The 27,888-nt window shown below is 41.2% G+C and overlaps 1 protein-coding gene across 7 annotated transcripts in view; it reads left to right on the forward strand.

Annotated features, from left to right (window-relative positions):
- Positions 1-27,888, forward strand: part of LOC140201238 (tRNA (32-2'-O)-methyltransferase regulator THADA-like) — a 424,035-nt gene that overhangs the window by 176,085 nt on the left and 220,062 nt on the right. For all 7 annotated transcript variants that reach the window (XM_072265008.1, XM_072265009.1, XM_072265010.1 and 4 more), the window contains 2 exons: positions 22,199-22,288; positions 23,650-23,781. In XM_072265008.1, the coding sequence (XP_072121109.1) occupies positions 22,199-22,288; positions 23,650-23,781 (222 nt within the window). The remainder of the gene's footprint in view (positions 1-22,198; positions 22,289-23,649; positions 23,782-27,888) is intronic.

The raw sequence follows: 27,888 nt of genomic DNA on the forward strand, positions 1-27,888 counted from the left end.
ATACCTTGCTTTTTAATATACAGTATTTCTGTTTTTGCATGTTTTTTAATCTATTCATTATACCTAATTGATTTACTTGTTTATTATTATTTTTATTTTATTATTTTTTTTCTCTCTGCTAGATTATGGATTGCATTGAACTACTGCTGCTAAATTAACAAATTTAAGCCACATGCTGGTGACAATAAACCTGATTCTGATTTTTCTAAAACGTGCCCTGCTATGCAGCATCTGCCCTGCCTAGGCGTGCCCAGGCATGCCTGAACAAGATAGAAAACTTGTCAGCTTACGTTGTGGGCAACATTTTAATTGACTTGAATTTTGAATTGAAATAACAGTTATTGGTGATTTTTTAAAAAATGGTGCAAGTCAGTGTCCTGATGAAAGGTCTCGGCCCGGAACATCGGCTGTTTACTCCTTTCCATAGATGCTGCCTGGCCTGCTGAGTTCCTCCAGCAGTTTGTGTGTGCTGCTTGGATTTCCAGTGTCTGCAGATTTTCTCTTATTAAGCAAATTTCATGGTGATTTTCATGATCAGCAGCCCAAAATCCATAAGATACACTCAAAAGCATTCAGGAAGCAAAATATTTGTGGTATGGTGCTGAAGCAGACAGCAAGCTCAGTTCTAAATTGTGTTCTTACATTTTATATATATATATATATATTAAAAAAAACTGCATAGTCTGCTAACCTTAAATTCCTTTAGTAAACTTAAAGTCCACAAAAGACTTACCATTTTTATTGTAACGCACATCCAAGTTGCTGGTGAATGCAGCAGGCCAGGCAGCATCTCTAGGAAGAGGTACTGTCGACATTTCGGGCTGAGACCCTTCGTCAGGACTAACTGAAAGAAGAGCTAGTAAGATTACTTAGTAAGATCTCTCTTACTAGCTCTTCTTTCAGTTAGTCCTGACGAAGGGTCTCGGCCTGAAACGTCGACTGTACCTCTTCCAATAGATGCTGCCTGGCCTGCTGCGTTCACCAGCAACTTTTATGTGTGTTGCTTGAAATTCCAGCATCTGCAGATTTCCTGGTGTTTCCATTTTTATTGTCACTGTTATTCATGGTATGGTGTATGTCAGGGATACCCAACCAGGGGTCCACAAACCCCTCGGTTAATTGTAGGGGTCCAGGCCATAAATAAAGGTGGGAGCTGCTGATGTATGTGTATAGTTTCTACTTCCTTGCATCAAAAGCTAATGAAACTTGTTACAAGTTTACAGTATAAACAAACCTAGCTTTGTTATGCCAGAAAATACTTAACTGTGAAATTGTGTTAAATGTAGAGAAAGGTGTTTCATTTTGTTGCTTGAACTTTGAATGGCCACCAAATGGAGAAAAGCTAAACCCAGTCATCTGATTGATGACTTGTTTGATTCAATAGGTTTAGGCATCAGTGCTCTTTAGTGAGATGTTCAGCATTGTTTGCTTTGGCAGATCCCTGTGTACTTTGCTATTTTGTGCAGAGTTGCAATTAATGAGCTGTAAGGTAGAGTGTATTTGTTCTTTGAACAATTCACTGACTTTCCTCATGTGTATACCTGACTTTTAAGTGACAGCTTCTTAGTCCCTTGCAGTTTAATACAATGACTCTATCAAACAATGTAAATATTCGGATTTCATGAAGAATGGTGCACTTGAAATATCAAAGTGAAACATGGTCCCATTGTGTGCGAGCAATTCACCTGACCAATTTATAATTCTCAGCATTGAGGCTAGACGTCTGGGTACTACAGTGGCATTGCTGACCGCACTGCTGTCTCATAGCAGGAGACTTCAGATACATATCAGAATCAGGGAATCATTATCACTGGCATCGGTCATGAAATTTGTTGTTTTGCTGCAGCAGGACAGTTATTGTAAGTTACAATAAGAAATATAGAAGTATATATTTAAGTATTACAAAAAAAAACAAAAGTGAGGTGCTGTTTGTCTGCAGTGTGCATATTCTCTCTGTGACCATGCAAGTTCCTTCATGTGCTTTGGTTTCATCTCTCACCTCAAAAACTTGTGAACTGGCAGATTAATTGGTAACTGTAAATTGCCACTCGTGTCTAAGTGAGTGAGTAGAATCAGTGAAGTTGAAGAAAATGTGAGGAGAGTTTATATATAAAAAAGTGTAAGGATGGATGGTTGAAGGCCACTTGCACCGCCAAAGGCATGCTTGCATTCTGTATGTCTCTAAGACTATGACATTGGCTGTCGGACTGTATTAGATTACTGTTTATTGACTGCAGCTCCACCTTCAGTAGTATAATCCCAAGCAAACTCAACTCCAAACTCTTAAACGTGGAACTAAAAGCCTGCTCTTACAACAAGATACAGTATTCAGCTTCCTGACCATCTGACTGCGATCTGTAAGGATAGGCAGCAACACCGCCGCCCTGGTTATTCTCCGCAAGGCTGCATCCTCAGCCCCCTACTCTAGTCCCTGTGCACTGATGACTGCATGGCCAGATTTTGCCCTAACTTCATCTACGTGTTTGCAGATGACACCGGATTAGTCGTCCAAATCCAAAATAACAATGAGTTCAGTACAGGAAGAAGACAGAAACAAAAATGAAACAAAAGTGCTGGTCATTGATTTCAGGAAGAAGGGTGGTGCACATGCTCTCGTTTACATGAAAGATGCTGAGGTTGAGCAGGCTGAAGTCTTCAAGAACATCACCAGTAGCCTGTTCTGCACCAACTGTAAGAGCATAAGATATAGGAAAAGGATTGGGCAATTTGGCCCATTGAGTCTGCCATGCCATTTCATCATGGCTGACTTTTATGCCCTGACTAATCAAAAATCTATCAACCTCCGCTCTAAATAAGTTTCAATAGGTACATTTAATGTCAGAGAAACGTATACGATATACTGTACATCCTGAAATTCTTTTTCTTGGCAAACGTCCACAAAAACAGAGGAGTACCCCAAAGAATGAATGACAGTTAAATGTTAGAACCCCAAAGCCTCCCCAACTCCCCCTCCCACACATAAACAGTAGCAAGGCAATGACCTCCCCTTCCCCCACCAGCAAAAAAGCATCGACACCCTCCACTGAGCACTCAAGCATGTAGTAAAGCATTAATAAAGATGCAGTACCCCAAAGACTACTTATTCACCTGGTGTTCAACATACTACAGGCTCTGTCTCTTCTTGATAAGGGAAAAAGTGGTGTCCCCATTTCACTACCAATGTACCCAATGGCCTGGCCTACCTCATCTCTGTTCTTAATGGACTACCATCTATACTGAGGTTGTGTCTTCTGATCCTGTACTCACCCACTATAGAAAACATCCTCTGCACATCCACTCTATCTAAGCATTTCAATATTTGATATGCTTCAATGAGATCCTCCCGCATTCTTCTAAACACCTGCAAGAACAGGCCCAGAGCCATTAAATGCTCCTCATATATTTAACCTTTCATTCTTAGAATCATTCCATGAACTTCCTCTGGACCCATTCCAATGCCAGAACATCTTTTCTTAGATAAGGGTCGCAAAATTTCTCACAATATTTCAAATGTGGTGTGACCCATGCATTCATCTGCCAAACCATCCTATTCTTACCTTCCTTGGCACGTGGCACAGGCACCAATCCAGAGATTACTCCTTTTTAGCTTTAATTACTCCCTAATTTCTCTCTTCACAACCTCCTCCCTTTTCCTACCTATGTCTGGCTGCTCATCTGGGACCTGGGAGGTAACAAACCCTTCAGGATTGTTTTCATGTCCACAGAATTTCCTGTTGGTTCCTCTAACTAGCTTCTGAGGTAATTTTCGCCCCCCCCCACCCCCACCCCCACCCCCACCCCCACCCCCACCCAACTGTATCCAAAGTGATATCTTTATTATTGAGGGGAAGGTCATAAGGGTACTCTATACTGGCTACCTGTTCTCTTACCCTCACCTGACAGTCACCCAGGTACCAGCCTTCTGCAACTTTGGAGAAACTACCTTCCTGTAGCTCCAATCTATCACCTCCTCATTCTGCCATACGAGCTGAAGGTCAACAGGTTGCAGATGTAGTTATCACATCTTACTCAGTGAACATACCACTAATTCCAGATAGATTCTTAGTCTACTAGTTAGGTACCGAGCAAGTACACTGAGAATGTCATGATGTCTGCGTAAATGTAGAAAGCATGGCCAGAAAAGTCCTCAGCAACTCCACTTCCTCAGGAGGCTAAAGAAATTTTGACATGTCCTCTTTGACCCTAACCAGTCTTGTCTGTGCTCCATGGAAAGCATCCTATCCAGATGTATAACGGCGATGTCTGGTAACTACTCTGCCTGAGACTACAAGAAACTGCGTAGAGCGTGGACACAGCTCAGCGCGTTATGGAAACCAGCCTCCCCTTCTTTCTATATTTCTCCCTGCTTCAGTAGAACAGTCAACATAATCAAAGACCCCACCCACCATGAATATTCCCTATTTTCCCGCTTTCCATTGGGCAGAAGATACAAAGCCCTGACAGCATTTACCCATGTTTCAAAGGCAGCTTCTATCAGCTGTTGTAAGACTATTAATCAGTATGTTCAATAGTTTTTAAACAGTGTGATGCAGTGGACTTTTGATCTCACAATCTATCTTGTTATGATCTTGCACATTATTATCTGCCTGCACTGCACTTTCTCAAACTGAGACACTTGATTCTGCATTCTGTTATTGTTTTCCTTATAACTCAATGCACTCTTATTATGAAATGATCTGTATGGATTTTTGTCACCATACTTTGGCCCATGTGACAATAATAAACCAATTTGCCAAATGCAGAGGGTAAAATTGCCAAGTGCAACTATATTTATTTCACATGGTGGTGGTCTGGTTAACAATCTAACAGATTTTATTTTGGCTTCTGCTCATCTGGGAAAAAATAGGCCAAGAATGGGGGTCAAGATCTGCTGACTCAGCCCATGCTGCATTCCAGCCCATCTACAACGATGAGGGGTTGGAGCCAATATAGCAGTATGATACAGAATTGGTTAATAGTCCGAAACCCAAGGATTTCTGGCTGTCAACCAATAATCAGGTCTACAAGTACATGGATGCCCCTTCACCTGTAAGATGTGCTTCAAACTCGTGTCATTTGGGCTTGAGGAAGTATGCCATTTTTCTGGCATCTCGAGAATGGAAGCACTTAACCAATAGTGCAGGGGGAGCACATTCATCAGAACGGTGGGTGACCACAATTCGAGGGATCGATTCACCACCACATATCCAGGGGATGATTAGTGCTGAAAATTCAAAATTAATGTTGGAAGTCTCAAATGAAACATATAAACATAGAAAACCTACAGCACAATACAGGCCCTTTGGTCCACAAAGCTGTGCCAAACATGTCCCTACCTTAGAACTATCTGTGCTTTACCCATAGCCCTCTATTTTTCTAAGCTCCATGTAGCCATCCAGGAGTCTCTTAAAAGACCCTATCGTTTCCCCCTCCACCACTGCCGTCGGCAGCCCATTCGATGCACTCACCACTCTCTGCGTAAAGAACTTACCCCTGACATCTCCTCTGTACCTGCTTACAAGCACATTAAAAATATGCCCTCTTGTGCTGGACATTTCAGCCCTGGGGAAAAGCCTCTGACTATCCACACGATCAATGCCTCTCAATATCTTGTACACCTCTATCAGGTCACTTCTCATCCTCCATTGCTCCAAGGAGAAAAGACGGAGTTCACTCAACCTATTCTCATAAGGAATGCTCCCCAATCCAGGCAACATCCTGGTAAATCTCCTCTGCACCCTTTCTATGGTTTTTACATCCTTCCTGTAGTGAGCCAACCAGATTTGAGCACTGTGCTCCAAGTGGGGTCTGACCAGGGGTATAGCTGCAACATTACCTCTCAGCTCTTAATCTCAATCCCACGATTGATGAAGGCCAATACACCGTATGCCTTCTTAACCACAGAGTCAACCTGCATAACAGCTTTGAGTGTCCTTTGGACTCGGACCCCAAGATCCCTCTGATCCACCACACTGCCAAGAGTCTTACCGTTAATGCTATATTCTACCATCATATTTGACCTACCAAATTGAACCAAATCACTCTTATCTGGGTTGAACTCCATCTGCCACTTCTCAGCCCAGTTTTGCATCCTATCAATGTCCCATTGTAACCTCTGACAGCCCTCCACACTATCTACAACACCCCCAACCTTTGTGTCATCAGCAAATTTACTAACCCATCCCTCCACTTCCTCATCCAGGTCATTTATAAAAATCTCAAAGATAGGGGTCCCAGAACAGATCCCTGAGGCACACCACTGGTCACTGGCCTCCATGCAGAATATGACCCGTCTACAACCACTCTCTGCCTTCTGTGGGCAAGCCAGTTCTGGATCCACAAAGCAATGTCCCCTTGGATCCCATGCCTCCTTACTTTTTCAATAAGCCTTGCATGGGGTACCTTATCAAGTGCCTTGCTAAGTCCATATACACTACATCTACTGCTCTTCCTTCATTAATGTGTTTAGTCACATTCTCAAAAAATTCAATCAGGCTCATAAGGCACAACCTGCCTTTGACAAAGCCATGCTGACTGCTCCTAATCATATTACGCCTCTCCAAATGTTGATAAATTCTGCACTCACAACACGCTGGAGGAATTCAGCAGGTCGGGCAGCATCCGTGAAAACGATCAGTCAACGTTTCGGGCCAGAACCCTTCGTCTGGACTCAGTCCTGCTGAGTTCCTCCGACGTGTTGTGAGTGTTGCTTTGACCCCAGCATCTGCAGGGTATTTTGTGTTCATAAATCCTACCTCTCAGGATCTTCTCCATCAACTTACCAACCACTGAAGTAAGACTCACTGGTCTATAATTTCCTGGGCTATCCTTACTCCCTTTCTTGAATAAGGGAACAACATCCGCAACCCTCCAATCCTCCGGAACCTCTCCTGTCCTCATTGATGATGCAGCGATCATTGCCAGAGGCTCAGCAGTCTCTACCCTCGCTTCCCACAGTAGCCTGGGGTACATCCCGTCCAGTCCCGGTGACTTATCCAACTTGATGCTTTCCAAAAGCTCCAGCACATCCTCTTCCTTAATATCTATATGTTCAAGCTTTTCAGTCCGCTGCAAGTCATCCCTACAATCGCCAAATGAAAACCGAAAATAATAGAAAAACTCAGCAGGTCAGGCAACATCTGTGGAATAAGAAACTGCTAAGGATTCGAATCCAGAATTCTCTGTCAAAACTTGCCCTGCTTGTCGTGCCCACATCCCACTGAAGATGAATTTTAAAAAGTGAACCCTAAAAGCAAAGGATCTTTAAAAGACAGTTTTCTTATCTTTCCTGCTTCTGCTGCGTGCTTATTTCCTGCCAGCCATTTAACTCACAGAAAGTAGGCATGGTATCTTTTTTTGATGTCTAGGACACAATGCCGTTGTTTATTTAAGGGATCATTATATTCCTTTTAAAGAGAGTAACTTTTTAAAAATTAAGTTGTACCTGCAGTTGGAGCTTTGAAGAAAGAAAGACTTGTACTTACATAGCAACACACGCAAAATGCTGGAGGAACTCAGCAGGCCGGGCAGCATCTGTGGAAAAGAGTACAGTACAGTCGACATTTCAGGCTGAGACCCTTCAGCAGGTCTCGGCCCAAAGTGTCGACTGTACTCTTATCCCTAGATTCTGCCCGACCTGCTGGGTTCCTCCAGCATTTTGTATGTGGTACAGTACTTGGATTTCCAGCATCTGCAGATGTTCTCTTGTTTGTATTTGTATTTACATAGTCCTTTTCATATCTCCATAAGCTTCTTAACTGCTAACAAGGTGTGCTGTTGTAATGCAGGTTACGTGGCAGCCGATTTGCACACAAGCTCTCAGAAGCAACACATGGCAATGGCCAGAGAATGGGTTTTACATGACGTTGATTGTTGAATAAACATTACCCAGTGCATGAGACAATTCCCATACTCTTTGAAGTAGAGTTGCAGAGCCTTTAGGTCAATTTGGGAGAACACATGGGGTTTTGGATTATGGCACTCCAGTGTTCTTAACACACTCTGGTATTATTCTGGGATTTCAGAGTAAATGTGTCTGCGTGACGTTCATCACTGAATTTTCTTTATGAAAGTTGGATTCTCTACGGTTGTGTGTCTTTGCTTGCGGGTTTGAGCCAGCCGTTGCTGTGTAACAGTGAACTAGAGAGCCACTGGAAGTGGGCAAAGAAGGGAAATTGAAGCCTGTGAAAAGAGGAAACTAGAGACAGAGGAGGAATTTGAAGGGGGAAGCCAGAAATGAGAGGAACCATGTCAGTATTAGTTTAGCATTATTTTATAGTAATGTGGTAACATTTTGCATTGCTGAGTGCCAAAGACTGCCCTAATGCTGTCTTGACGTTGAAGGCTAATTTGCTGTACCTGTAGTGAATAACCTGGAATAGAATCATCAGGTTTTTAAAACAATTGATTGTTTTTCTCTCTTTGAACAGTTCATTGGTTATATTGTTGGGGAAGAGGGGTTACTTGACGACTGGACTGTACAAAATGGGTGTTGATGGGTGAACTCTCTGGGAAAACATCCAGCTAGAGTTGGTAACTTTATCAGATGTACATAGCCATCGGTAATAACCATAGAATCGTAGAGAAGTACAGTACAGAAACAGACCCTTCTGCGCATCCAATCTAATACTCTCCTTAAAACATTGTTTCAACCAAAAGGGAAAAGACGTGTTATTTTTACCTGATACAGAATCCATTTATGAGTCTAGTATATACTTATGTGTAGGGCACTTAGCCCAAGTTAATGTTGCTCATCAATAAGTCCAAAATTGAAGTGTTCAAATTTCAAAGTAAAATTTATTATCAGAGTACTTATGTACATGCCACCTGTGGGCATACTTAGCAAATCTACAGAACAGTAACTGTAAACAGGATCATCGAACATCGGACTCTGCAAATACAATTATAAATAAATAGCAATAAATAATGAGAGCATGAAATAACAAGATGCAGAGTCCTTAAAGTGAGACCATCTGTTTATGAATTGAATTGAATAGACTTTATTTCTTACATCCTTCACCTACACAAGGAGTAACAATCTTTACGTTATGTCTCCATCTGAATGTGCAATGTGCAGATTATCGTAATTTCTAACAAATAGGTTGTGGGAACACCAGACATAGGAAGTGTGTAGTTCTCCCCTTTTGTTCAAGGGCATGATGGTTGAGGGGGAGTAACTGTTCTTGAAGCCGGTGGTGTGAGTCTTGAGGCTCTTGTATTTTCTTCTGATGGCTGTAGTAAGAATAGAGCAGGGTGTGAATGTGATTTGGTTGTAAATCATTGACAACAGCTCTGGATTTTCATGTTTACATGTGGATGTACTGAACACATGAAAACTATCTCCCTCTCCCTCTCCCCCTCCCTCTCCCCCTCCCTCTCCCCCTCTCTCCTACTCTTTCCCCCCCCCACTCTCTCTCTCATTCTCTTAAGTCATGGATTGAGCATCTGCAATCTTCCAATACCTGACTTTATTTCATGTAGTTTTGTGATTCTTTCATGGAGGGAGAGACCATTATTCCTGTTCATCCTCTCCTTGCCTCCCCCCCACCGAACCCCGAACCCCATCCTCATTATCTCATATTCACAATTGAAATGCATTATGTGTTAAAATTACAATTGAATAATAAATCAGTTTTGGAATTTAAAACTGAAGGGTTTAGCACTGAAGAGTTTTCAAATGAATGTGGAAGACTAAGGAATACAAAGGGAATTAGTTGGAAATGTTTATAATAAGGGGCAATTATAATTCTGCCAGTTTTCTGGTCCTGTCAAGATTGAAAGTTGCTCTTATTTTGTGTACACTTAGATAACTTGTATTCATAGAAGAATTGCTGCAAGTTGTGCAGGGTCATCATCTGCAACCAGCTAATGCATTTATATTGAAAGAACCCTTCCCAGTCTTATCAAATGACGAAGCCATTTTGCATTGTCTGCTCAAAATGAAACTTCACATCAAAACTTAATTATATCTGTGACAGTAGTTGAAAAAATATGGCAAATATGTAAATTACAAGTTGAAATGACCAAATGTAACTGTGTGAAAAAGCTAATGCAGAATTATGTGTTTATGGGAAAAATACCAATTATCCATCACTTAGGTGTTTCTATTAACCTTTATTTTTTGAAATAACTTCAACTGTACTATCATCCTGTAATAATGCTGAAGGGGAGTTTGTGCAATATGATAGGATGATAATATAGTTGAAATGCAGAGTTCAGGAAGAGCACTCAAACCTATTCCACAGGTCGGTTACGGTCATCCCTTAACTTGGTGCCAAGATTGGGCATTTATTTAGTGCCATGCTTAAAAAAAAACACAAAGCTGCTTGTGAATGTTCAATTATTTGGTGAAGGAAAGAGTTCTGGATTCCTTCTAACTAAATATGATGGAGTGCTTCCTAATATCACTGCAGTTGCTCTTAAATAAGTAGGGCAAAAGGAAAGGAAAAAATAGTGAGGTACTGTTCATGGAGTCGTTCTCCATTCAGAGATCTAAGGCTGTTCTTGAAATGCTGCGTGTGTGTCTTCGGGCTCCTGTAATGTCCTCCTTGATGGTACAAATGAGAAAAGCACATATCCTGGCTGATGAGGGTCCTTAATGCCACTTTTTTGAAATATTGCTCCTTGAAGATATCCTGACTACTACCCATGATGGAACTGGAACTTTCTGCAATCCTGTGCAGTGGGGGCCACCTCTCTGTACCAGATGGTGAAGCAGCCAAGTAGAATGCTCTCTATGGTACATCTGTAGAAATTGCAGGTGTCTTTGGTGAATACCAAGGCTCTTCAAACTCCTAATGAAATATAGATGCTGTTCTGCCATCTTTGTAATTGCATCAATATGTGGGGCCCAAGATAGACCTTCAGAGATGTTGGCACCCAGGATCTTGAAACTGTTCACCCTTTCCACTGCTTGTCCCTCAATGAGGACTGGTATTTCCCTCAACTTTCCCTTACTGAAGTCCACAATCAATTTCTTTGTCTTACTGACATTTTTACAAGGTGGTTATTGTGACACCATTAACCAGCTGCTCTACCTTGCTCCTGTGTGCTTCCTTGTCAACATTGAAATTTTGCCTACAATAGTCGTGTCATCAGCAAATTTATAGATGGTGTTTGTGCAGTGCCTAACCACACAGGTGTGGGATTAGAGAGAATAGAGCAGTGGGCTAAACACGCATTAGAAACATAGAAACTGAGAAAACCTACAGCATAATACAGGCTCTTTGGCCCACAAAGCTGTGCCGAACATGTCCTTACCTTAGAAATTACCTAGGGTTCCCCGTAGCACTCTGTTTTTTTGAGCTCCATGTACCTTTCCAAGAGTCTCTTAAAAGACCTTATCGTATCCGCCTCCACCACCGTTGCTGGCAGCCCATTCCACGCACTCACCACTCTCTGCCTAAAAAACTTACCCCTGACATCTCCTCTGTAGCTACTTCCAAGCACCTTAAAATTGTTCCCTCTAGTGAGAGCCATTTCAGCCCTGGGAAAAAGCCTCTTACTATCCACACGATCAATGTCTCTCAACATCTTATACACCTCTATCAGGTCACCTCTTATTCTCTGTCACTCCAAGGAGAAAAGGCCGATTTCACTCAACCTGTTCTCATAAGGCATGCTCCCCAATCCAGGCAACATCCTTGTAAATCTCCTCTGCACTTTTTCTATGGTTTCCACATCCTTCCTGTAGTGAGGTGACCAAAACTGAGCACAGTACTCCACGTGGGTTCTGACCAGGATCCTATATAGCTGCAACATTACCTCTCGGCTCCTAAACTCAATCCCATGATAGATAAAAGTTGCTGGTGAACGCAGCAGGCCAGGCAACATCTCTAGGAAGAGATACAGTCGACGTTTCGGGCTGAGACCCTTCGTCAGGTCTCGGCCCAAAACGTCGACTGTACCTCTTCCTAGAGATGTTGCCCGGCCTGCTGCGTTCACCAGCAACTTTTATGTGTGTTGCTTGAAATTCCAGCATCTGCAGATTTCCTCATGTTTGCGTCCCATGATAGATGAAGGCCAATGCACTGTATGCTTTCCTAACCACAGAGTTAAACTGCGCAGCAGCATTGAGTGCCCTATGGACTTGGACCCCAAGATCCCTCTGATCCACCACACTGTGAAGAGTCTTACCATTAATACTATATTCTGCCATCATATTTGACCTACCAAAATGAACCACTTCACATTTATGTGGGTTGAACTCCATCTGCCACTTCTCAGCCCAGTTTTGCATCCTATCAATGTCCTGCTGTAACCTCTGACAGTCCTCCATACTATCCACAACACCAACCTTTGTGCATCAGCAAATTTACTAACCCATCCCTCCAATTCTTCAGGTGTATCATATTTTTTCCAAGTATGTTAAAAATAAAAGAGAAATGAGAGTGGATATAGGACCATTAGAAAATGAGGCAGGAGAAATAATAATGGGGGACAAGGAGATGACTAATGAACTAAGTGAGTATTTTGCATCAGTCTTCACTGTGGAAGAAACTAGCAGTACGCCTAATGTTGTGGTGTGCGAAGGAAGAGAAATGGGTGCAGTTACAGTTACAAGGGAGAAGGTACTCAAAAAGCTGAAAGACCTAAAGGTACATAAGTCACCCAGACCACAGGAACTTCATCCTAGGGTTCTGAAAGGTAGCATTAGATATTGTGGTGGCATTAGAAATTATCTTTCAAAAATCTTTGGACTCTGGTATGGTGCCAGAGGACTGGAAAATTGCAAATGTTACTCCACTCTTTAAGAAAGGAGGAAGACAGCAGAAAGGAAATTATAGACTAGTTAGCCTGACCTCAGTTGTTGGGAAGATGTTGAAGGTAATTGTTAAGGATGAGGTGATGGAGTACTTGGTGACACAGAACTAGATAGTACAAAATCAGCATTGGAACTTCAGGGAAAATCTTGCTTGACAAAACTGTTGGAATTCTTTGAGGAGATTACAAGTGGGATAGATAAAGGGGATGTAGTGGATGTTGTATATTTGGACTTTCAGAAGGCCTTTGACAAGGGTCGCACATGAGGCTGCTTAGAGCCCATAATATTACAGGAAAGTTATTAACATGGTTAGAGATTTGGCTAATTGGCAGGAGGCAGCGAGTGGGAATAAAAGGATCCTTTTCTGGTTGGCTGCCAGTGACTAGTTGTGTTCCACAGTGGTTGGTGTTGGGACCACTTCTTCTTATGATTTAGATGATGGAATAGATGGCTTTGTTGCCAAGTTTGCAGATGATTTACAAAGATTGGTGGATGGGCAGGTAGTGTTGAGGAAACAGGTAGCATGCAGAAGGACTTATTTAGATTAGGAGAATGGGCAAGAAAGTGGCAAATGAAATACAATGTTGGAAGATGCACGGTCATGCACTTTGGAAGTAGAAATAAATGTGCAGACTATTTTCTAAATGGGGAGAAAATGCAGGAATTTCAGATGCTGAGGGACTTCAGAGTCCTTGTGCAGAACACCATGAAGATTAACTTGCAGGTTGAGTCGGTGGTGAGGAAGGCAAATGCCATGTTAGCATTCATTTCAAGGGATCTAGAATATAAGCGCAAGGATATGATGCTGAGACTTTATAAGGCACTTGTGAGGTCTTACCTTGAGTGTTGTGAACAGTTTTGGGCCCCTCACCTTAGAAAAGATGTGCTGGCGTTGAAGAAGGTCCAGACGAGGTTCACAAGGATGATTCCAGGAATGAAAGGGTTATTGTACGAGGAACGTTTGATGGCTCTGGGTCTGTACTTGCTAGAATTCAGAAGGATGAGTGGGGATCTCATTGCAACTTTTCGAATGTAGACAGAGTAGATGTGGAAAGGATGTTTCCCATGGTGGGGGAGTCCAGGACAAGAGGGCATAGCCTCAGGATAGAGGAGTGCCCTTTCAAAACAGAGATACAGAGAAATTTCTTTAGCCAAAGGGTGGTGAGTTTGTGGAATTTGTTGCCATATGCAGCTGTGGAGGCCAGGTGGTTGGGCGTATTTAAGGCAGAGATTGATAGGTTCTTGATTGGACATGGCATCAAAGGTTACGGGAGAAGGTTGGGAACTGGGGTTTAGGAGGAGATAGAAAAAAATGGATCAGCCATGATTGAATGGCAGAGCAGACTCGATGGGCCAGATGGTCTAATTCTGTTCCTATGTCTTATGGTCTTAATCGTCAGTGAGGAAGAGATGTTAATTCTAATCCACATGGACTGTGGTTGCTCAGTGAGGAAGTCAAGGATCCAGTTACAGAGGGATGTGCAGAGGCCCAGAGTTTGGAATTTGTTAATTGGAAATGAGGGTATGATTGTGGTGAATGCTGAGCTGTAATCAATAAACAGCAGCCTGACATAGATATTACTAATAAGCATGTGATCCAAGGCCGAGGAAAGAGCCAATAAGATTGTGTATAATTGTAGTAAGGTATAATTCCAGCATACCCCAAATCAAAATATTTTACCCCATGGTGCATTTTGCAAATGTTTCATTTGTGAAATTGTATTTTTGTTTTGGTTTTCCTTGGTAGAAATGGAGTTCCTGCATTTGGAGAAGTTGTGTAGATTTGGACCTGCAATAGAACATATTAAAACAAGAAAGCGCTAGAACATAGAATAATGACAATAAAAACAAAATTCTGAGTTTTGTGTTTAACATTCAAGGCAACCACCAAGCTGAAGTTAGTTTTTGTAATCAAGGATATTGATAGAGTTGTGTTGGTTAAATCCACGTAATTGGTTCTGTTTTGTAATGGATTCAGTAAAGAGGAAATACAAGCCTTGGTAGTTTATTCTAAACTTTTTGATCAAATGACAAATAGAACCTGATTTTCTTTTTTCTGACAACTACTTTTTATAAGAAAGAAGCTTATTGCATCTGTCTGGATTAACCAGCAATTTTATATGTACATCACTGCTTACTTTATTCTGCAAGTTTTGCTGCCGCTGTAGGATATTTAGAATATTTTTGAAGTCAGAAGTGACATGCCTATCCTAAAGGCCAGACTCTGTAGGGAAGAGTGTAGAGCTGAGTGATGCTGACATGGGAGAGAATCTTAAACAAAGCGATAACCAGCCTGTGGTGTAGTGCCATCAGCACTGGAGTTCGAATCTGGCCAGCTCCTTGTATGCCTTCCATCTATGCTAGGTAAAACACATCTAGTAAAAAAAAGACAAATGCTATGGAAATGGTAAAAATGCCACCTGATGCGCAACAAGGCACGAAAAGGAATGACAACAAACGAATGGGGAGGAATCATTTCATCGGTCATGTCTCTGTTTTCAGTATAAAATGATGGTAGGCCCATTAGGGTCATTAAGGTATATAATTACCTCCTTGAGTATTAAATCTGTAGAAAAGCTGCTAGGTTGGATGCCAGAAGATGCTTCTATTTACGGATAATCGTTGTGTTCTGGGTGAGATGGGTTAAAGCTTCAGTGGGTATGGATTCATTTCAGTTCTTTATAAGGAAGTGCAGTGTGGGCTGAAGGAAGACTATGTTTCCAGTTATGGAGGGTAATTTGCTTGCTGGTTTACATTGGCTATGTCATTAATCCTGGGAGCTTTACTGATTGCTCGATGTTCCCTGATTGCATTGTAGAATTTTCAGGTTTTTTTTTGTTTTGGATCTTCCAGGAGCTTCTGTGGTTAGGAAATGAGTCAGTAGTGCAAGTGGTTGCATTGAGGGGAATTCTAATGTGGGGCCATGCGTAGAGTTGGGTTTAGGTTCAGGTGTAGCATCTGAAGAAATACCTGTCCAAAACCTGTATGACTATTTATATGTGTGTATAGAGTTGGAGAGCACAGAAACAAGATTTACAGCCCTCCGTGTCCATGCCAAAGTTTTGCCCACCTACACTAATCCTGTTTGCCCTCCATATCCTTATGCTTCTATACCTTGCCTGTTCACCTGCCTGTCTAAATGCCTATTAAATATAGTGATTGTATCTTGTTCCATCACCTCCTCTGGCAGTGAGTTTGAGATATCAGTCACCTTTTAATATAAAGTCCAAAATCTTTTTTAAACTCCTTGCTCTCACCTTATAACCCATGCCTTATATTTGTTATCTCTACCAAGGGGAATTAAAGTTCCAAACATTTTCTGTATCTGTGCCTCTTTTAATTTTATATCAGATCATGTTTTGCTTACATTACTCCAGGAAAAGCAAGCCCACTTAAGCAGTCTTACCCTGTAACCAATCTCCTCCATTCCTCATCTAACATCATGGTGAATTTCCCCTTCATTCTCTCCAGTATAATCACATCCTTTCTACAGCATGGTGACCATGTTGTTCATCACCATTCATTAGATTAGTGTCCAGTGGTTTGCTGTAAGTATCTTAGCCCTATTTAACTTTCCAAAATGCATTACTTCATATATGTTGGGATTAAATTCCACCTGCCAATGTTACACCCAACTTTCTAACTGATCCTTTCCTGCATCTTGCTTCTGCTTTAGGTAGCTTACCCCACTATCCAAAATACTACCTAGCCTTCCTATCATCGAAAAATTTACTAATCAAGCATCACAAAGAAGTTGTTAATATATATCACAGACAACAAGGACCCAAGGAACACAACAAACACGTTTCTCCTCGGAAAACCATCCTTCCACCAGTACTCTCCGCCAAGTAGTGAGCCTGCTTTTCTGGATCCCATGTGCCTTTCCCTTCTTGACCATACAATCACTTGGGACCTTGTCAAATGCCTTATTAAAGTCCACTATGTTTTGACGATGTTTACTGTTCTGCCTCATCAATCCTTGAGAAACTCTTTCAAATTAATGAGGCTGGGCTTCTCCCACACAAAGCCATGCTGACCAATCCTGATCAACCTCCAAGTATACAGAAATCCTATTCCTCAGCATTTTCTGACCACTTACGTCATGCCCACCACTCTGCAGAATCCTGGCCTATCCTTAAATAAAGGAACAATATTTGCTATACTCCAGACTTCTGACATCCAGCATGTGGCTAACAAAGGTGCAAATGTCTACATTAGAGCCTCAATTGATTCCTTCCTCACTTGTCATAGCAGCTTCTGATAGATCTCGACTGGCCTTGGGGATTTACTGACCCTTATGCAACCCATGACATCTTAAGTCTCCTCATTAATTCTGAGCTGCTCCTGATTATCCATGTACCCTTTCTTGACTTCACAACCTTTCGTGAACTCCTCCTTGATGAACGCAGATGGGAAGTATTAATTTATGATCTTGATCACATTGCTTGCCTCCCCACATTATCCTGAAGGGAAAGTGCTCTTTCACTGGCTGCCATTTTGCTCCTGATATAGTGTGTTGTATCTAAGCAAGTCAGTGAATAAAGTGCAGTAACTGTTCAGTTGCAACAATGTTTCAGGCCAGTTTAGGATTATCTCTGTCCACTGCCCAAAAAGTAAATGGCCTACTAGTGAACAGGTTCATCTTCTGATGGGAATTGTGGGCCATACAGTGATGCAGCCAAAAGAGCTGCAACTCCACAACTCCACATTCCTCTCATATCACAAAGATGTGTGTATGGTTTATTGATCATTGTAAATTGGTACGTGTGAATAGAGGCAGGAAAGCTGAGAATGGATACGAGGCAGAGAACTTATTGCAGGGTAATAAGTGGGAAAATGGATTGACGGCCTTGCTTTGAGAACCAGTGTAAACTAAATGACCAAAAGGCATCTTCAGTATTGTAAGAAAATTTGAATACTTTGTTCATCAATATTGGCATTAAATATCCTATTTGTTCATAGATGTTCTAGTAATTTTGTTTTTCTCCAGGACTCAGCTATCTGCAGCTGTTGTTAATGAAATATAAAACCGTGTTAAATTATTTTCAAAATATTAATTAAAGACAGTTTTCCATTAAAATAAATTGTTGTAAAAGTGCATTTAATTTCATAACCTGAAATAATGTGAAATGCAATGAGTTGCAATAAAAAGGAAAACTTCATGGGGGAAATAGTGGGTGATGGAAAAGTTGAAATAGAATCTTGTTGTCTTCCCATACAAGAAAGTAAGTCTTATATTTTTCTACCCATGCATGTCTTTAGCTTCTCATGTGGCAATAGTTTCCTTAGCCTGTGCAAGGGAACGATTATTTGCGGTATCTCCAGCATGAATTTCAATATTGTCTCACTGCATATTTTATCTCACACTGTGATTTGGGTTGTGAAACTTTCAGACACATATTATGACTAATATATTGGAATATTTAGCATTTTCTAGCTATTGAAATCAGAATGACTAAAATTACCATTAGTTAATAGTGAACCTCATTGAATCTGATGGAAATCAACAGCCGTGTAGAAAATGGAGTCAGTCAGATAGTTACTTGACGGAGGCTGCAAACACATTCCCTTCTAAAACATAAACTAAAAGAGTCAATGATCAAAAGAGGATGTATCAATCTGTTGGAGATGCTTCAGTCTGTAGTCTTGTCTCTGTATATCATTCTCAGGTATTTTATACTCTCTTTGTTAGCATTGATGCATGCAGTTCTGCGTATTTCCTATTCCCCTTATTTTGCTGTAAGACGTGTCTTTTACTTAACTGTGACTTAAAGTTTATCCAATACAGGTATCATGTTTCCTAATATTCAAAACTTAGCTACTTCTTTGCTATTCATAGATCTGCTTATAGTTTGTCATCTTCCATGAGTATGTAAGGGGTTTCTTTTTTTTATATGTCACTACGTAGTCTAATTAAAATGGCTCCTTTGTTATGTTATAATTGAAAGGGCTTCTTTGTTATGTTAACTGCTGAGAAAGTCCTTCCCGCTAGCAGTTTGTTTGAATCACGTTACTGATGATAAGATGTTATGAACCAATTGCGATAGTTGTTATGTTTTCAGTGTATCTGTAAGATATTGTATGCGCGGGGTTTTGGGGCAGAAGGTGGGAGAGAGAGACAGAGGATGGACCAGGTACTGTGAGTCTGCTAACGGGGTCGGATCCCGAGCGGGGCGTTCGACGAGGAGAGGAGATGGAGAGGGACTCGTGTGGAGCGTCTGGTCGACCACCGTTGTTGGTCCCAGGCGGCCGGTTGAGGTGGTCCGAGGGGTCGCAGGGTGAAGAAGAAGGGTCCTGAGCTCCAACTGTTTGTGCACGAAGAGATTGAACTTTGATAAGTGTGGCGCCTTTTATTTTCCTTTTATATTTTATTCTCTGTTAATTAAATAGTTCCAGTAATATCTATAAACTGTAAATCATTTAATCATATCTGGTGTATTGTCTGTGATTTGGGCGGGGTGGGGTACATCACACAGCATCCACCCAAACTAATTACCCATTTTGGCGGGGCCGAGGGCTGTTTCCCTAGATGACAGCGAGCTGAGCGACCCTGAGGCTGGCCAGGGGGGCTACAAGTATATTCTCCAAAAGACCCAGATATACAGACCTCCAAACAGTAGCAAAGATGTGGGCTACAAATTACAAATGGAGTTAGAAAATGCATCGTCAAAGAGACAAAGTTATAATAGTCATGGGGGGGTTTCAATTGCAGGTAGGTACTGAATCTTCAAAGGGGAAATTTGTAGAATGTCTACAAGATGGCATTTTAGAGCAGCTGGTGGTTGAGCCCACTAGGGGATCTGCTATTCTGGATTGGAATGATGCAAGATGAGGAGCGTTTGATGGATCTGGGACTCTACTTACTGGAAATCAGAAGATTGATGGGTGGCTTCATTGAAAACTATCAAATGTTGAAAGGCCTCGATGGAGTGGATGTAGAGAGGATGTTTCCTATAATGGAGGAGTCTAATGCTAGACGATATAGCCTCAGAATAGCGGGATGTTCATTTAGAACAGAGATGAGCAGGAATTTCTTTAGCCAGAGAGTAGTGAATATGTGGAATTCATTACCCCAGGCGGCTGTAGAAGCCAAATAAATCATTGGGCATACTTAAGGCAGAGGTTGATAGTGAGGGCATGATGGGTTGTAAGGAGAATGCAGGAGATTGGTGCTGAGAGGGAAATGGATCAGCCATGGTGAAATAGTGGAGCAGACTTGATGGGCCAAATGGCCTAATTCTGCTGCTATATCTTATGGTCTTGTGGTCTTATGTTTATGAGTAATTGGTCAATTTGTGGTATTACCATATGTTAGATTCATACCTAATCAGTTCAAAGGTTCAAAGGTTCAATTTAATGTCAGAGAAATATATATAGTATACATCCTGAAATGCTTTTTCTTCACAAACATCCATGAAAACAGAGAAGTGCCCCAAAGAATGAATGACAGATAAATTTAAGAACCCAAAATTCCCGTCAGTTTCCCTCCTTCCTGTGCGTAAGCGGCAGCGAGCAACAATCCCCCCCTCCCCCCACCGGCAAAAAAAAAGGAAGCATCTGCACCATCACCAAGCTCTCAAGCGTGAGCAAAGCAATAGCAAAGACACAGAATTACAGTTACCCCAAGACTTCGCATTACACCCGGTGTTTGACATACCGCAGATTCTCTCTCTTCCCTAATAAGGGAGAAAAAGGAGTCTCCATTTTCCCAGCGAGCAGGGAGACAACAAACAACTCGCTGGTTTGTGATGTTATAAGGTACGTTACGTTGCTTTTTTCGAGCTCTGTGCTTGAAAATCGCAAAGATCCCCGGTCTTCAGGCCCACAGCAGATATCCTGACTCCCCCGATGACACACGGGTCACCTGTCGTGACACTGAGTCTCGATCCGCCCTTCTCTAGAGCCCCGAGATCTTAGGCTTCTGAATTTGAGCCGGACTCTCAGGCTGAACCCTTGGTGAGCCGAACAATGGCCAGCCCTGAAACCCCAATGTGGTGACTACCATTGCCGGAAATGTTCCTTTTCCAGTTTCAACTGTATTATGCTGTATTGATTTTGCTTTAATTTTTATTTATTCAGATTCAGTAAAGCAACATCATGCTGTAGTTTTAGTCACTTCTGGAATGAGGGAGTATTTTTATGTTTATGCATAATGTCCTAAAAGAGAAAGAAGTGATGAGTTCATCTTGAACTGCTGCCGAATTCTGGTGAAGTTCTCTACACAGTCTTGTTGGAGTGGGAGTGCAAGGATTTGGATGTGGACGTATTAAAGGAACAACATTATGTTTCCAAGACGCGATGGTTGATGACTAAGAGAGTTATCAGCACAGGTGGCATTTCTGTGTGCCTGCTGCTCTTGTCTTCCTTGCTCTAGGCAAGTAACTGCCGCACAAAGACCAGAGGCTGCAGATGCTGGTACTTGGAGCAAAAAAAAAAACAAACTGCTGGAAGAACTCAGTGGGTTGGTCAACACCTTTGGAGGCAAAGGGAGGTTGACATTTTGGGTTGAGAGTTGGAACCATCCCTTTGCCTCCCCAGATGCTGCTTGACTTGCTGAGTCCTTCAGCAGTTTGATTTTAGTTGCAATACACTTTCTGGATGGCGCATACTGCAGTGAGCAGGCATTGTAAATGGAGAGGATGAATACAGTGGGTGTTGGGTAGGGTGCCTGTCAAACAGGTTGGAACTGCACTATTTCAGACAAGTGCAGTCAGTGTATTCTGTTCTGCTCTGGATTGTGCCTTACAGATGGTGGAAAAAGTTAGTAGGGCTTGTGGGATGGGGCTGTAGTGTTTTTGTGGCTGGTGGGCTGAGTTTCTGGCCTCAAGTGGTTCCCTGAATGTTAACCACAGGAGACTAGACAATAATGCAGAGGATAGTCTGTGAGAATCTCTTACTGAAGATGGTATTTGACTGGCACCTGTCTGATGTGAATATAATTTGCTACCTGGCCCATGCCTGAATGTTGTGGGAATAGATGCGGCAATAGGAAAGTTGAAAAGTTGTGAATGTAATCGGACATCGTAAGTCATCATTGGATATCGCCATCTAACCTTATGATGGAAGGGAGTTCAGTAGCAAGGAGCTGAACATAGTTTGCTTGACGATAGTGTCTTAAAGTAATTTCAGTACTAATGCGCTGGGGTAGCTGATTTTTAAGAACTATAATTGTCATCTGTTATGTGAAAGAACACTCCAACCATTGGAGTTTCTTTCCAATGATGCCCATTGATGTCAGTATTAATACAGGTCCTTAAACCACACTTGAATGCCCTAATGTCAAATACTTGATGGAAATCCCCTTGCTGATTGTTAATCAGGAAGTGTTAATCTTCCAAGGCATTTTTACTTTTTAATGTAGCCAGTACTGTAAATTGCTTGCAATCCATGCTGCACAATTTAATGTTTCATTTATTCACTTTCTTTGTATCACAGGATGACTGGCAGGGAATTCTTTACCCGTTTCCCCACACTTCATCCCTTCCTCCTTAAACAGCTGGAGATGGTGGCAAGCACAATGGGCAGGTGAGAAACAAAAATGGTTGTAAGTTTGACTGCTTATGGAAAGCTAGTTAGAGCAGCCTTTGCACTGAAAGCAAACCTATCCTCGTAAAATCTTTTTCATTTCTGCGTAGTGAATAGAGCCATAAAGCACTACAGCACAGAAGCAGGCCCTTTGTTCCACCTAGTCCGTACCGAGCTATCATTCTGGTTAGTCCCATAAACCTGCACCTGGACCATAGCCCTCCATAGCTCTACCATCCATAAAAATATCCAAACTTCTCTTAAATGTTGAAGTGTGACCTGCATCCACCACTTCTGCTGACAGCTCATTCAGCACTCTCACCACCCTCTGAGTGAAACGGTTCCGTTTCAGGTTCCCCTTAAATATTTCACCTTTCACCCGGAACCTACACTCTCTAGTTCTAGTCCCACCAAGCCTCAGTGGAAAAAGGTGCTTTGATTTCCCTGCTGTGATATGCTAAATTTATCCTCCTGTGACTTTCCCTCTGGAACAGTGAATGGTGCGGTGGTCCCAGCCTTGACCCCATCCCAGACAAAGTTTACTTTTGTTTTTCATTGTGGACATTAACACACCGTGTACAGCCAGAATTTATTGCATAATCCTACATTGCAAATTGCTTGGCTTAATCTGTCATTTCAGAAAGCATTCTAGTCAATCTGAAGCAACAATCTCCTGAAGGAATTCAGTGGGTCAGGCAGCATTTGTGGGTGATGGCAGTTTTTGAAGCACTAACGGTCCCTTCTCTCAACCGCAACTCACAAGCATGCACACACATCTGTGCAGACTGCTCCATTCCCTCAATTCCTCCAGTAGGTTTTTTGTTGCTGATGGAGTAATTGTGCATTCTCTTCCTTGCAAATTACATTTAATTTACCAAGGTGCCTCCTGGATCAGAAGTCAAAAGCAAACAAATGCATTGAGCCAGCAGCTGGTGTTCAATTCCCGCTGCTGTCTCTGAGGAGCATGTATATTCTCCCCGTGACCAAGTGGGTTTCCTCTAGATGCTCTGGTTTCCTCCCACATTCTGAAGACGTGTGGGTTAGAGTTAGTAAGTTGTGGGCAAGCTTTGTTGGTGCCAGAAGCAAGGCGACCCCCAGCACATCCTCGGACTGTGACGGTAGGTGATGCCTAGGATAGATTTCACTATATGTTTTGATGAATAGAACTAATCTTCAATCTAATTTTATATTAGCTGGGGCTAAGGTACAATTTTCTTATTTCTAAAACTTGCACGTTGAATAAACCAGAGTGTTTTATCATCTTTAAATTATTTAGCTTGGACGTGAGTCTGACATCAGTCTTCTGCTGAATTACTTCACCCATAATATTCATTCCTTCTCTCTCATCTCCATATATGTAGTGATTCTGGTGTTCTGAAGCTTCACCCCAGCCTGTTCTTGCTGCTGCTTGTTCTGGGTCGATTATATCCATCCCCCATGGATGGCACATGCTCGGCTCTCAGCCTGGCACCCTTTGTGCCCTTAATCATAAGGTAAGGTGACACACCTAATTAGGATCTTAAATAAGAGAATTTTTTCTCGCATTGACAAGCTGAGCAATGTGTTTTTAGGCCTTCTTATGATCTGAATCTAAAGGCTTTTAAAAATATTAGTGAATTTATTACTTATTACCAGATGCAGACAACCTTGTGCAGCAGTATGTGTCAGTGTTATCCAGAAATAATCATCTGCTTATATTTGTAGTATTGTAATTATCCCAATTATTGTACTAGCTGAATGTTGAGTCTTGAATAAAAAATGCAAACTGTGCTGAATCATATTGTTGGAAGATACTGTAAATACCTCCACTCAAGTGTGCAAGACAGTAATGGACTCTCCTGCTCTCATGCCCTCTTAGCAGTATGTCATTAAGTACACAGTGACGTAAGTTGTGGTATGTAGACCTGTAATGTTTAAGGGAAAATTCAGTGCATTATATATGCAAAGATGGTGAATATTTCCATCCATTTGATAGATGAAGCTTTTTGAGCATAATCAACTTATTTTGAAATATTTCTTTTGACCAATACATTACTGGAGAATATGATCTTTTATTTTAACCTGAGATATAATTGCATGTGATTTTTTTCGTATGTTGTAACCATTTGAAAAATGCTAGGTGGCAGAAAACTCTATTTCTTCTTTTGGTCACTCAAATCCAGATAACAAATATTTTAAAAAGTACACATTTGCATTCAAAAGAGTTTATCCATTTAAGGTAGTGAGATGCCTTTAGAATCTGTGCATATGTGTGTGTCGAGCATGATATCTCAAGCCTCATTCATAGCATTTATAATTGCTGTTTATAGATCGTAAATAGTAAAGTAAGCTTCATAGTTAAAAAGGACAATGCTTGCTTTTGTAAAATTATTTTATTTAAAATCCATACTCTTAAGAAATTGTTTAAACCTTTTTAACATATTAGTAGTCAAATTAACATTTCGATTTGATTCTTGCGACGACAAACGTAGAACATAGAAATCTACAGCACATTACAGGCCCACCATGTAACCTACTTTAGAAACTGCCCAGAATTTCCCTAGCTCATAGCCCTCTAATTTCCTAAGCTCCGTGTACCTATCTAAGAGGCTCTTAAAAGACCCTGTTGTATCTGCTTTCATCTCTGCTGCCAACAGTGCATTCCACACACCCACCACTCTTTGTGAAAAACTTACCCCTGACATCCCCTTAGTACCCATTTCCAAGCACCTTGAAACTATGCCCCCTCGTGTTAACTATTTCAGCCCCGGGAAAAAGCCTCTGGCTATCCACATGATCAATGCCCCTCATCATCTTATACACCTCTATCAGGTCACCTCTCGTCCGCTGTCATTCCAAGGAGAAAAGGCAGAGTTCACTCAACCTATTCTCATAAGATATGCTCTGCAATCTCCTCTGCACTCTCTGTATAGTATCCACATCCTTCCAGTAGTGAGGTGACCAGAACTGAACACAGTAAAACTCACCGGAATTCAGAAGAATGAGGAGGGACCTCATTGAAACCCATTGAATGTTGGATGGCGTCGACGGACTGGACGTGGAGAGGATGTTTCCAATGGTGGGGAAGTTTAAGACCAGAGGACACAGCCACAGAATAGAGGGACCCATTTAGAACAGAGATGAGGAGGAATTTCTTTAGCTGAAGAGTGGTGAGTCAGTGGAATTCATTGTCACAGGCAGCTATGGAGACCAAGCCATTGGTTATATTTAAGACAGAGGTTGACAGATTCTTGATTAGTCAGGGCATGAAGGGTTATAGGGAACAGGCAGGAGATTGGGGCTGAAGCGGAAATTGGATCAGCCAAGAAGAAATGGTGAAGCAGACTTGATGGGCCAAATGGCCTAATTCTGCTCCTATATCATATGATCAGCAATATGTACAATTATTGCAGTTATTTAATAATCTCCAAGATACAGTAATACCTCATCTCAGTAAATCTGAATTTATAGTTATGTTCTAATATTTCCAGTCAGTGTAATTTGAAAAATCTCATTTCAGTGCTTACTGTCATCTTCCCAAGACTGATTATTTCAAAGCCTCTGTTACTTCGCAGAGTAGTAATATTAAACTTATTCTTGGTTGTGTTTGTGCCCTTGAGAAATAGAATACATGCTTAATAAAAACAGGAAACACTGGAAATCTCAGGAGGTCAGATAGAATTTGTGAAAAGAGAAACAACATTGATATTTCATGTTGAATCTGAAACCTTAACTTTATTTCTCTTTCCACAGATATGTCTGATCCATAGTGTGCTTCTAACATTTTCTTTCTTTGTTTTGGATTTCCAGCATCTACAGCTTTTTTTTAAATTTTTCAATCACTGCATACATAATAAGCCAGGACTGTCAAATATAGGGAAACTGATATAATGTGAAGAAATTATATGTCCTATACTGACCTTTAGATGGAATTTTTAGTAATCTTTGTTTTATAACATCAAAAAGCAACATTAAAGAACATTTCAGCAGGAAGAAAGCACCAAATACAGATTAGTGCTTGTTAAGGTGTGCAAATTTTCATTGTCTAAGATTTTTAGTCATAGGAGATTGGCGATTCAAGTGCTCATCCAGATGGTTCTTAAACCTTATGAGAGGAGCTGCTTCCACACCTTCTGAGTTAAAATACATTTCTTCCTCAGATCATATCTAAATTTTTTACTGCTCACCTTAAATCACTGCACTCTAATCTAGACACCTCTGCCATGGGGAAAAACTTTGCCCTATCTCTACCATATTTATGTGTCACATAATTTGTACACTCCTATCAGGATTCCCAGCACATCACACAAACCAATCTTCAGTCCTTGGACTCACTTTACACTGCACGCTGTCGGACTAGTGCTGCCAGGATAATCAAGGACACGACCCACCCAGCCAATACACTTTTCTTCCCTCTTCCCTCCGGGAAAAGGCTCAGGAGCTTGAAGACTCATACGGCCAGGTTTGGAAACAGCTTCTTTCCAACTGTGATAAGACTGCTGAACAGATCCTGACCCGGATCTGGGCCGTACCCTCCAAATATCCGGACCTGCCTCTCGGTTTTTTTGCACTACCTTACTTTCCCTTTTCTATTTTCTATTTATGATTTATAATTTAAATTTTTAATATTTACTATCGATTTGTACTCCAGGGAGCACGAAGTGCAGAATCAAATATCGCTGTGATGATTGTACGCTCTAGTATCAATTGTTTGGCAACAATAAAGTAAAGTAAACCTCCTTTCCCAAGGAAAGCAAATCCAGCCAATCCAGTCTCTCCTGATCACTGAAACACACCTTCCCATTAATGAAGGCTTGATTTATTAGTTAGGCCAAAAAGTAAATTTAAACAGAAGCAGTGTTCATTTAAGAAGCAGAAGTTTACTAAAGACTAATATCAAATTCAGTCAAATTATCCTTCAACAGCTAATTCAAAAATTTACATGTTTTCACACAAAATCTACACAGAGCAGCACATTTTAAAGTGGTTAACAGATGGTCATTGATAAAAACACAAGTCATAACAGGACTGTAGGTTTACTATGCAGATACTGTTACAGAGAAGGGTAAGTCAAAATATATGTCACATTCCCTTTGGGAGGAATCTAAAGGCTGTCTTGTATTCCTTCATGTACAGTAGCAGAAGGGATGATTGAAGAATTGAGGCTTCAATTCATATTATGGGTAAACAAATTAAATAGCCAGTAGTCAGGGCAGGTTAAATTATGACCTTACAAAACTCTAGGCATTAAGAAAATGTGGAAAATATGTATTTACAGACAGGGAAAAAGACTTGGTTATGATAGTGATATAATATAGTTACACTGTATGGAGATGTGACCACAGAGTGACCAAGATAAAAGATGAATGTTGAAGGATATTAAATATTTAGAAACAGCATGCAAAATTAAAAAATGGGTGGACATTGTTAGTAAATGATGAAATTAATGCAATATTGAGGAAAGTTCTTTCTTGGTGTGGATTGAGTCTGGGTGGAGGTAAGTTCAATGTTGAGAGTAACTTTGTTATTGAATGTATATATGTCACCACTTACTATAACCTTGTAATTTCTTTCCTTCTGGGCATATTCAATAAATCCAATAACCATAATAGAGTGAGTAA

Source organism: Mobula birostris, chromosome 8 (genome assembly GCF_030028105.1).
Source record: "Mobula birostris isolate sMobBir1 chromosome 8, sMobBir1.hap1, whole genome shotgun sequence".
Lineage (NCBI taxonomy): Eukaryota > Metazoa > Chordata > Chondrichthyes > Myliobatiformes > Myliobatidae > Mobula > Mobula birostris.